The sequence below is a fragment of the Schistocerca gregaria genome, chromosome 6 (genome assembly GCF_023897955.1).
Source record: "Schistocerca gregaria isolate iqSchGreg1 chromosome 6, iqSchGreg1.2, whole genome shotgun sequence".
Lineage (NCBI taxonomy): Eukaryota > Metazoa > Arthropoda > Insecta > Orthoptera > Acrididae > Schistocerca > Schistocerca gregaria.
Window position 1 is genome coordinate 439,565,312 of NC_064925.1, and position 12,329 is coordinate 439,577,640.

General features: G+C 39.1%; 1 protein-coding gene across 1 annotated transcript in view; it reads left to right on the forward strand.

Moving 5' to 3' along the window:
- LOC126277983 (dystrobrevin beta) overlaps positions 1-12,329 on the forward strand; it is a gene marked incomplete in the record, with an annotated part of 561,627 nt that overhangs the window by 546,010 nt on the left and 3,288 nt on the right. The window contains 2 exon segments of the mRNA XM_049977648.1: positions 10,767-10,918; positions 11,001-11,057. Of these exon segments, the coding sequence (XP_049833605.1) occupies positions 10,767-10,918; positions 11,001-11,057 (209 nt within the window).

Genomic DNA, 12,329 nt, shown 5'->3' on the forward strand with positions numbered 1-12,329 from the left:
GCGAGGTTGGTTTCCATGTTTTAAAGTGAATACATGTGTATTTCACACATACGCAAAGTACTGTTAGAAGTAAATGTCATGTTAATGGCCAGGCAAAAAAAACCACTCATCCGAGTTGGCTGTTCAATCTTACCTGGACAGTAAAGAAGGCATCATGGATAAAAGTGCAGAAACTTGAAAATCTAGAGATGAGATCTGAACAGCTGGTAGAGATTGGAAAAAAGATACCAAAATGTGATGTAGGAACTACAAAATACAAGTAGCACAGAATCAAGGAAGCGTTCGAAGGCCACCACAACAAGTATTGTTCATAAAATCAACTGCAGTAGAGAGTTATACCATGGTAAAAGGAAAATTTTCAAACAGCAACCAAAGAGAACAATTGTTGAAGAGAAGAGATGTAGAAATTAGAGGTGTAGAAATCCAGAATAGTCTAGGAAGAAATGGGAGGAAAATGATCAGATCGACTTTAAACTGTTTGAGATCAAAGCAGAGAGAACTTTTTCTTCTGCTGAAGAAAAAAATACTAACAGACATTCCTAAAAAAATTAAAATTAATACCAAAAAGCCATTATATCAAATGATCAGTGTTACTGAAGTGTGACAACTGCAGTGACTTTTGTTAAGAGTCCAGAGTGTTTTTAGGAAAGAGTTTAAAAAGACTAGATTTAAAGTTATCCTAACTTTGTAATAAAACGCTGGAAAATTCTGGATGGAATACAAATAATGCAATTATGACATTAACAATCCACCACATACTGGATGTATTGAGTGGACACGCAATGTAAGCTTACAAAATTTTGTTCTACTTCACACTCACTTCCATACACCATACTTATATTGATGTGGCACTGCAGTCTGATTTGGGTGTCTGGTTGTGTTGCACGCAACAGCTGCAATGAAAGAGGATTAGAGAGGGCAGAAAGGGAAGAGTGATGAGAAGAGCAGGGACGAACAAGAGTTGTGAGGCGGAGAAACTCTAAAGAAAAAAATTGAATGGAAGTGAATTGCCAGAACCATGGGTCCGTTACACTTCTGTGTGATGGATTTAAAATAATGGCATTTGCCATGAAACATACCAAGGAGTTTTTGTTGAACCTCAGCCTAATGAATAATATAATGATTTTAGAAGAAAGAGAGAAACTACAAATTTAATATTTATATATGAAGATGATATCTGTGCTTTCAGAGTTAAGGCTCACCAGCCATTTGACCATCTTCTTTTGTGCGGATGCGCAAACAGTGCCCAAACTCTTAAAGGAATCGGCAGTAAAGCCGCGAGTAATGAGTATAATGGGCAGGGGCACTATGAATATAGTGCTGGACAATAAGTTGTGAATGTGGGTCTCATGGGAAGCATGCCAGAGATAAGTCCCTGCAGGCGCACTATCCTCTATGTCCTCAGTGGGTCAGATGGATGCAGTTACTGCCATGTAAGCAGGAGATGCCGGGTTTGAGTACTGGTCGGGGCACACATTTTCAACTGTCCCCATTGACTTGTATCAATGCCTGAATGCAGTTATGGGTATTCATTTCATTGTAAATTTAATATTTGCTATAAGGATAATACAGTGATATATTGAGGGAAAAGAAAAAGAAAGCTTATTTTTTGTAGAAATAGAAACATAGGGTTTAATATCATGTTATATCTAAAAACAAAGATGAAGTGACTTACCAAACCAAAGCACTGGCTTGTCAATAGACACAAAAACAAACACAAACATACACAAAAAATTCGAGCTTTCACAACTGGCGGTTGCTTCGTCAGGAAAGAGGGAAAGAGAGGGAAAGATGAAAGGATGTGGGTTTTAAGGGAGAGGGTAAGGAGTCATTCCAATCCCGGGAGCGGAAAGACTTACCTTGGGGGGGGGGGGGGGGGGGGGAAAGGATAGGTATACACTCGCGCGCACGCACCCACCCCCACCCACACACGCACACGCACCCACACGCACACACGCACCCACACGCACACGCACACACGCACCCACACGCACACACGCACACGCACCCACACGCACACGCACGCACCCGCACACACACACACGCACGCACCCGCACACACACACACACGCACGCACCCGCACACACACACACGCACGCACCCGCACACACACACACACGCACGCACCCGCACACACACACACACGCACGCACCCGCACACGCACGCACGCACCCGCACACACACACACACGCACGCACCCGCACACACACACACGCACGCACCCGCACACACACACACACACACACACACACACACACACACACACACACACACGCACCCGCACACACACACACGCACGCACCCGCACACACACACACACACGCACGCACCCGCACACACACACACACACACGCACGCACCCGCACACACACACACACACGCACGCACCCGCACACACACACACACACACGCACGCACCCGCACACACACACACACACACACACACACACACACACACACACACACACACACACGCACGCACCCGCACGCACGCACCCGCACGCACCCGCACGCACGCACCCACACACACACGCACGCACGCACCCGCACACACACACACGCACGCAACCGCACACTCACACACACACACGCACGCAACCGCACACTCACACACACACACACACACGCACGCAACCGCACACTCACACACACACACGCACCCGCACACACACACACACACACACGCACCCGCACACCCGCACACACACGCACACACGCACACACGCACACACGCACACACACGCACGCACGCACGCACACACGCACACACACACACACACACACACGCACACGCACACGCACACACACACACACACACACGCACCCGCGCACACACACACGCACACACGCACCCGCGCACACACACACGCACCGGCGCACCCGCACCCGCACAACCGCACACCCGCACTCGCAGACCTACATCCTTTCATCTTTCCTGACGAAGCAACCGCCAGTTGCGAAAGCTCGAATTTTGTGTGTATGTTTGTGTTTGTTTTTGTGTCTATCGACCTGCCAGTGCTTTGGTTTGGTAAGTCACATCATCTTTGTTTTTAGATATATTTTTCCCACGTGGAATGTTTCCCTCTATTATATTAATATCATGTTAATTAGAGATGGAGCACAGATGTGTGTAGGTCAAGAATGGTATGGTAAACTGACCATTGGTCTTGTGTTTTTCAAATGAACAATTGTGGCATTCATCTTAATAAGTTTAAGGAAATTAAGGGAAATATAAATCTGATGAGGACTAGAAAGTCTACAGTTTTCCTGTATCCATTGTTACAACCAGTGTGCCACTTTGCTTGGTTATGTGGTATAGAAAAAATCTATGACAGTGTACAAAGGCAAAGAAAAAATAATTAGAAATTACTCGACAATAAGAATGTACAAAAATGTTAATTCATAAAGACAAAATGCCGTACTAACAGTGACACAGTTTTGTCTAAATAGATTATGGGTACTTGAATGATGATGATGATGACTGAAATAATGGTAGTTGAGAGCATCAGAAACAGCTCTGATGGGTTTAAACTCTTGCCTTCACAGATGATGCAGTGACATGAGCTGACATGGAAGCAGAAGTGTAACAGAAACCAAGTGACTGCAATGACATATTCAAAACTTTTGCTCTCCAGATATGGCTCGCAAAAAGGAAGGCTTTTACAATCAGATGATCACTTTACATAGAGAGGGAACAAATTCACTAATTCCATTATCTGTATAGTGCAGTAGTAAACCATAGGCAATCCATAGAATAGCGCTAGAAAAAGTATAGAAAAGATCATTCTTATGAGAAAGCCAATTCTGGATTAGTAAAAGGAGCCCATTAAAATTTGTGAAGCTGCTCTAGAAAAAATTTTATAAATATATTACCACAAATTATCCAGAATCACATTTAAATATGCAGACATAGCACTGAAACTGAAGGTGAGGAAATAAAATTTTCAATAATAAAGGGAATGAGGTGCAAGCGACAATGCATCTAGTGGCATAGGGTCATAACGAAAAGGCACTCTGAGAGGTCTAAGAGTGGAGAGCCAGCCCTCATTTGCTGGACTAGTCAGACTCATGTTACTGATTAACAATAACTTAAGCCATCTTTCTGGAAATGGCTCTGAGCACTATGGTACTCAACTTCTGAGGTCATTAGTCCCCTAGAACTTAGAACTAGTTAAACCTAACAAACATCACACACATCCATGCCCGAGGCAAGGATTCGAACCTGCGACCGTAGCGGTCTCGCGGTTCCCCAGACTGCAGCGCCTAGAACCGCTCGGCCACTTCGGCCGGCTTTCTGTAAATACTTAAGATATAGATATCTGGGCATGAATTTTAATCAGACACAACTGTAGATCATATCTGAATTTACTAGTATTAATATGCTAATGTGCCTAGCAAAAGTATAAGGGAGGGAAAGGATCCACCTTGGTACAACAAACATATTAGGAAGTTGCTGAGAAAGCAGAGAATTTTGCACAGTCGTTTTAAACGTAGTCACTGCCCCGCCGACAAACAGAAATTATACGAAATGAAAGCAGCTGTCAGAAGGACAATGAGAGACTCTTTTAACGAATTTAAAAGCAATATTTTATCTGCAGATTCTAAAAAAACACCAAATCGGTCATACGTAAAATCTATGAATGCTACAAATAATTAAATACCTTCTCTTGCTGACAGGTAATGTAACTGATGATGATAAACAGAAAGTCAAAATTCTAAAACTAGCTTTTAAAAACTCGTTTATGATAGAGGACTGCAGCACCATTCCCCCTTTCAATTATCGAACAAATGAAAGGATGGCTGACATAGTGTTTAGCTGGGATTGTAAAATAGTTAAGATCCTTAGATGCCAGAGAGGCATCTGGCTCAGACGGTATCCCTGTAAGATTTTATGTTGACTACGCTACAAATATAGTTCCGTTCTTATCTGTCATCTATTGGAGATCATTGGAATGGCAGAAAGTTTCACGGGACTGGAAGAAGGCCCAGGTCATAGCAGTCTATAAAAAGGGTAGAAAATCGGATGCACATAATTACTGGCCAATTTCACTGGCATCGATTTGTTGTAGAATCATGGAACATATTTTGTGTTCATACTTAATGACCTTTCTAGACTCTGAGAAGCTCATCTGCAGAAACCAGCATGGTTTTAGGAAACAGCACTTATGCGAGACACAGCTGGCCCTCTTTGTACATGATATACCGGCTTCCAGGTTGATGCCATATTTCTCGACTTTCGAAAGGCGATCGACTCAGTTCCACACTGTCGCTTGCTACAAAATATGACTTAGGTGCGAATTGTGCCCTCTGCCATACACCACTTGGTGGCTAGTGGAGTATATATGTAGATGTAGAATACACTTGTATTGAAGCGAATATTTTACACGTAAGGGACATAAGGGCTGCGGCTGTTGATAAATACAAATAAAAAAGTTTCTGCATCGTTTGGATAAATGTGTTATGACTGAAAAAATTGGTTGTAGCTGTTCATTGCTTTTCTGATAGCATCAAGGATGCAGCTTCTGTGCAGGTATAACTAATGTTGTGGTCTGAATGTAAAATGTCTGTGATATTGTAATTGTGTTTATTTAGTAAATATTTTAGAACAAAATGAACAAACCTTGCAATGAAACATGAAATTTATCATTTATTTGTCAGTTAATTTTCAAATAAGCTTCTACGTTTGCCTAGAAATACAGTAACATATTTTTAAGATAAATTACTCCCAATATGAATCTTACATGCAGATAAAGATAGATAAAAATATGTTCTACTAACAAATCCATAAGAAGAGAAGCCAAATGGACAATAACATGAATATTACCCATTCTTTATAGAGCAAAGCAAAAGAAAAGATAGGAAGAAACAAAATTACTTAGAAGTAATATTGGTTGATCCCTCAGGCACTGGAAATGCACCAAATTAATAAAATTTTATTTCTCTCTCTCTCTCTCTCTCTCTCTCTCTCTCTCTCTGTGTGTCTCTCTCTCTCTCTCTCTCTGTGTGTCTCTCTCTCTCTCTCTCTCTTTCTTCCCAGGAGCGTATGCTACTTGTGTATTCTAATACTAAATAACCCCTTTTTCTCCAGGAGTTTTCCCTTTTTTACTGGAGGAAAGAAAGACTTCTTATAAATTGTCACTTTTGTAATTCTCTTAGTTTGCACATATACCTTCTATTGATAAATACACAAAAAAAAAAGAGTGAAGCACCCAGAAGATAGGTTGAATGCTAATGTAATTTAATACATGTACACACCATTGGTGAGTACGAAAAACGATTAGCTGCAGTTGTCTATGACTGGTAGATGGCCAAAATGGCCATCAGAGTGCATTAGTGTAGTTTGTGTTTATTATTGTTACCAGGTTTGGTAAGATATATAAGGGGTGCTAACAATGTTAGATATTGAGTGATCACACTGAAGGACATGGAAATGTTGCAGACTCGCATGAAACAGCATTATCAGTACCTGACAAGAGTCCAAAAAGGGCCTCTTTGTGGTTCTCTGTTTTGTTGAAAAGTTGAATGGTGGAATATCCATATTTGTGAGGCATTTGGAAGTGAAAGTGGCCCTGCTGTAGGGATGTCAGAGCAGACATTGTAGTCCACCATGTCTGACAACCACTCTCAACAAAGATCTGCAGTATTTATTACCTCAAATTACCATTGTCAGTAAGCACGGCGGTGACCTGAGGATAGATCCTATTCTTCCAATGTTTTGGAGAGGTGTAGTGTGTTACTACTGGTGTGATGGTGTGGGTAGCCATCAGTTAAGACTTCAGTTCACAGCTGGTAGTGACAGGGATAACTCTGACAGCACAACGTCACAGACATCCAGCATTCTCCTGTTAACTTTCATGCGACACTATTGAAGTGCGATTTTTTGACGTGACAATAATCGTCCACACGTGTCACATATCTATGTAATACTCCTGTGGCCAGGAAGATCTCCAGATCTGGTTACAATAGAACACAGGTGGGACCAGTCTGGACGTCCGCTCCATCTCGGAGCCAAGATATCGAGGATCAGTTGTGTGCCAACTTGCCTCAGGTGAGGAGAAAACGGCTTAGACACTCTTCCCAACCAAATTTGTCTGTGCATCCAGGCCAGAGAGGGTGCAGTGTGGTACTGATAAGTGCTCATACTGCCCAGTTATTTGTAAATTACACTCAATCTTGTAATCACTGAAATAACATCAGAAACTCTCTCAATCAATGAAGCTTCATTTTGTTTCCTTCCACACTTCCGGGTGTTTCACATTCCTAGTCAGGTAGTGTGTAACATTTAATATAACATCTACCTTTCGCTTGTTTAAAGTGATTCTGATACTTACATCTGTAGTATGTGTTTTGTTACTTTTGAAAAAGAGAATAATATTAAATGAATACTTTAAGATACCAGTTGAAATGGAGCCTAGATAAAAAACTAAGGATGTTGTATAAAATGGAATGGAGCTTGTAAATAGTAGTTCTTAATTCTCAAGAATCACAAAATATACCATAACTTAAATGTTATTCTTACTATCATTTCCTCCACATGCAGGTTCGCTTGTAGATTTATTTCAGCTGCATTTCTCATATGTACTAATTCACCCTGTTCTTTCTTTCTTTCTTTCTTCCTTCCTTTCTTTCTTTCTTTCTTCCTTCCTTCCTTCCTTCCCTTGCCAGAACTTCCTTGGTTTCCCCACTAAATATTCATCAAACACTGTTAAAATAATAATTGAATGCATAATGAGAAAACTTAGCAAATATAATTAATCTTTTAAATACATTTTTAGGTAAAAACCATCAACAGTTCCCAGCTATTTTTTTCATTCTAATACATACCTTATTGTTACATGCTAACGCCACTGATAAAACTGGCAGTATGCAAGACAAGTGTTGAAAAGGAAAAATTGCTCAATCCCAGTGACATTTTAAATATACGGACACGTCTTTCAAATTCACTCACAAATTTCTGTGCAAAGGTCCTCAAAGTGTCCTTCATGGAGAACATGTAAATACAGTCTCTTTCAACAAAACCAGTTTAAAATGTAATGAATGTAAATGAAAGTTAAACGGGTAGATCACAAACCTATTTGAGACAACATAGGAAAATACTCAAAACATTAAAGCATGAAAGTGAAGTTGAAAGGGAGAGGAAGTAGTTTGATAAAAAGTGACTATCTTTTCAAGATTTTACTTCATTTAAACTTGCCTTTACTGTGCTGCTTTTGAATTCATTAAGGGATATCTGCTAAATACTCACTGCCACTGACTTTAAAGTAAAGCTTGAAAATTATTTATGAAACAAACTACTTCTAAGCTGTGAATTACTTAAATTTTTAAAAGTAGACCCTACTTACATTGTGTGAAGTCATACAGGTGTAACAAGTGGAAATGAATTATTTGTTTGGGTATACAGAGATCATGGTCACAAGTAGCTTTTGTTGGCAGAATAGACTGTTCATACTAGGCATGTTTGGGAGGCTGATGTAAAGACATACAGTTGTAATAGTGCACAAAACTATTAAGGTTTCAAGAATCTTGAATCACTTGCAGCTATAGCTTGGTAGTTGCTTTACTGCCATAAATTTTTAAAAAATTGCTGTTATTGTTTTTTATCAATATTTATTTTGTAGCATCATTCACAGCAAACGCCAACTTTGCATTAAGTGTCAGTTGACAAAATAGAAATGCAGCAGTTGTTGGATTGGATGACTTTGTATCCCTGAAACCATAAACAAGAAAGATTTTCAAGATGTTGGATGGGGAGAAGAAGGCAGCTGGGCTTAAGAAATATCCTTTATCTATAGCATAAAAAACTCGTGTTTGTGTGTTCTGGAAAATTTTGTGCATGCACTCATTTGCTGCAAGGAAGTGGAATGGTTTAGTCAGACAATTTCTAAGTTGAACAACAAACTGAAAATAATATCCCACTAATTCAACACACAGAGTCCCATCACAATGAATCAGTGCAGCTTTATATCTCTCACTGATACAAAAAAGTTGTACTGATTCTATTGACAGAGGATTCACTGTTGGTTTACCTATGCTGTACTGTACGTAAGTAGGCACTTGCTATAATTCAGTAACTTTATCGTACATTTTGTAATCTTACTAAAACTAGTGAATACCAACAAAGAAAATGGGTAACTGAGGGTAAAAAAAAAATGTTCTTGTGCACTTTATGATTTGACAGCAATTCAAAGGATGCACAGTCAGATATAAAAACAAGACCCATAGATAATGATACATAAGAGGCAAAATATGTAACAGTAATGAAAATGGGTTTTGCACAAGATTCTTTTAAAAACTAATAAACATACTGATATGTAAAAAATTATAAGAAGTATATAGACATTCCATTCTACCTCCTCCACTTTAAATTACTGTTAGGTAATGGATATCTTTCACATAGTTGATCCATCTGTGTGAATTAAGACTGCCTGCAGGATTGGAGTCATAGTTGCAATGAATTGACAAGATTACATGTGGTAGCCCATTCATTTTAGTGAGTTGCCATGATAGGAGGCACCTATGCCTCCCTTTGTAGTCTCATTCAAAGTGATACTGAAAAAAGCATACTTTAAAAAGGGGCTAAACAGATTTGAGACAGCATTGTGTAGGCCCATCCATTACTAGTTCACACTACTTTCGTGTGAAACAAATGAATTTAGTTCAAAGTTTTGCTGGTTGCTTAAGCATTTAATTTGGTTTCACATTTACATAGTTTTACAGCTTCATTTAAATAACTAACAAAGATGACAATACTACATGCACATGTGTGAGAAATAGATCAGTAAGTGGCATTACCAGTTATCTAAACTTAATTAAAAAAAAAAAAAAAAAAAAAAAAAAACTCCACACTTCATGGTGTAGGCCATAACAGAACAGTAATTGTCCTCTATATTCCACATTACGTTGATGCCTTTTGGTACACTTGGTGTTACTAGGTGCAAAGTTTGTTCAGTGTGATAAAACAAAGTTCTTGGGGGGGGGGGGGGGGGGTGAAAATTAAGGTGTGTGTGTGTGTGTGTGTGTGTGTGTGTGTGTGTGTGTGTGTGTGTTCCACTCATATGGAGAATGTAAGATGGCCAGCAGTAGACCAGATACAGTGTCAAATGCTTTGACTTTGGTGACAGCGAATGACCACCTCTCAGCACACTATGAGGGTCAAAACTGGAGACTGGGTGTTCATCATCCAAAAGTGAGCTGACCATTAACATTTTTACTTTGTCCTACCTGGAAGGTTTAAAATTTTCCTTGTCGTGCAAACTTTGCAGAATGGTCATTCTGCTTTCTCCTGTACTCTCTTATCGTAGCTGCAAACTATCTGTGTTCCATCTTGGGTAATGTCATTTTATTCACAATACTATTTCATGTTGTCTATAATCTCATGTAAATTTTCTTTACAACATACCTTATGAACCAATCGTCTCAGTTCTTGCTTACATATGGAAGGTTCATATTTTTCTTGTTTGGTATTAGGAATAAATATAATGCAAATTTTCATGCTGACATTTGCTCTGATAGTGTTTTGAAATACTGACACTGCAGTACATTTTATTTGGGTCTTGAAAATGACAGCCTCAACAGAATACAGTAGTTAATATCATCTTTACAAAAAGAAAACAATGTAACATAGATTTATCGCTGTCTGGAAGCTGCCCATAAATGACATTCACCAACATATTTTAATGTTCCTTTGGTGTGGACGCCATTGGAGTGCAATTGGAGAAGGTAATGTACAAAACTTTTTACTATCCATTGTGCCTTTGTTGATAGATTTTGAAACTGAAGATGGTGAGTCAGATGGAACAAGCAACACAGCTGCTTTGTGGAGGGAGGAAATACGGAAGAGATATGAGCAGGAATCCCAGTTCATTGCTGAGCTCCGAGCCAGGAATCTGGGAAATGGTCAAGAATTTGAGGAGAAGGTTTGTTCTGTTAGTTACCACTGAATGTGAAATCGCTTTCACTACTTCGTGTCCTTATTCTTCTTTATTTTATATGTGCCAGGCATCAAATGAAGCAAAAGGTGCGGGTGATGAGTCTGACTATGAACAACGACAAAATGTAAGTGTATCATAAAAAACATGTCTAAATTCTTATTGTAGAGATTTAGCTTTAATTGTGGAACATTAGCTTGCTCAAAATGAAGTGCTACAGTATAATTAATTCTACATTGGCTCTTTTCTAACAGATGATAGGTTATTAAGAAAACCTATCAAATGTTTTTGGGATACTTGAGAGTTAAAAAAGCCACAATCAAAGTTTTGATAAATCTTTTTAATGTCTTTAGTAGCAATCTGATGCACTTCCCTGTGCCATCACATAGGTGGAGGCAATCACAGTTACATAACATTCCTCAGTAACAGAAAAATATAAATTTTATAAAAGTTCTTTATTACAGAAAAATTACTGTAGTTAAGGTCGAATACAGCATACGTACATGCATATGAATGTAAAAGAGCTGCATTTAACTTTTTATTTTAGGCTTACAAGTTACCAGCAAAATGAAAGAGCTCCTTAATAATCTCAGTGACAACCTACTGCACCCCAGTCATCATCAACCTTATAACACATTGAAAAATGAAATAAGAAATGTTGCTGTTGAATATTATGCATGCCACAATATGAACACCTGACTGTCACCACTTCCACAACAGATTTGTGAAATCCAGTTGCTGTCCTTCACACTGGAAGCAATCATCAATTAAAAGATTAAATACTAATCAAAGTTGTGGCACATAATTACAAATGACTACAGTTCAAACACATGTTTTATTAATATTGAGAAAGAGTGAAAAGCAAAACTTGTACTTACTGTTGGAGCAAGTGGCACATCAGTTTCCTCATGTATTAAAAATAATTGATACCACTGAAGTTGGCAAACTTTCACCAAACCACCATGGGATGCATACATCCATACATCCTTTAGACTCTCAGTTACTAATGATTCCAGTGTACCTTTGAAGTAACATTACTAATTTCACTTTATTACAGTTGTATTTAGAAATACTATACCAATGAACATATAAAACTTGTAGCAGTACCCCAGTTGTATTAAAGATATATCTATAAATCAAGCTGGCTGTACCACATGATACTCTCCCAAAAATACCAAAGTAAATGCTGAATCATAACCAAGGTGCCTATCTAACTTCAGGAAATCCTTAGCAAATCTGACACCTGCCCCTTCCCCTCTATACAAAAGGCATTCACAACAAGATAAGAACTAGGAGTTGTCACACAGTGCTGCCCTTCAGCCACTTACAGTTCCAAAATTAGCCTTGTGTCCTTTAATATCACAAAATATGTATCTTGAACACTTTCCAGTATTCTGTT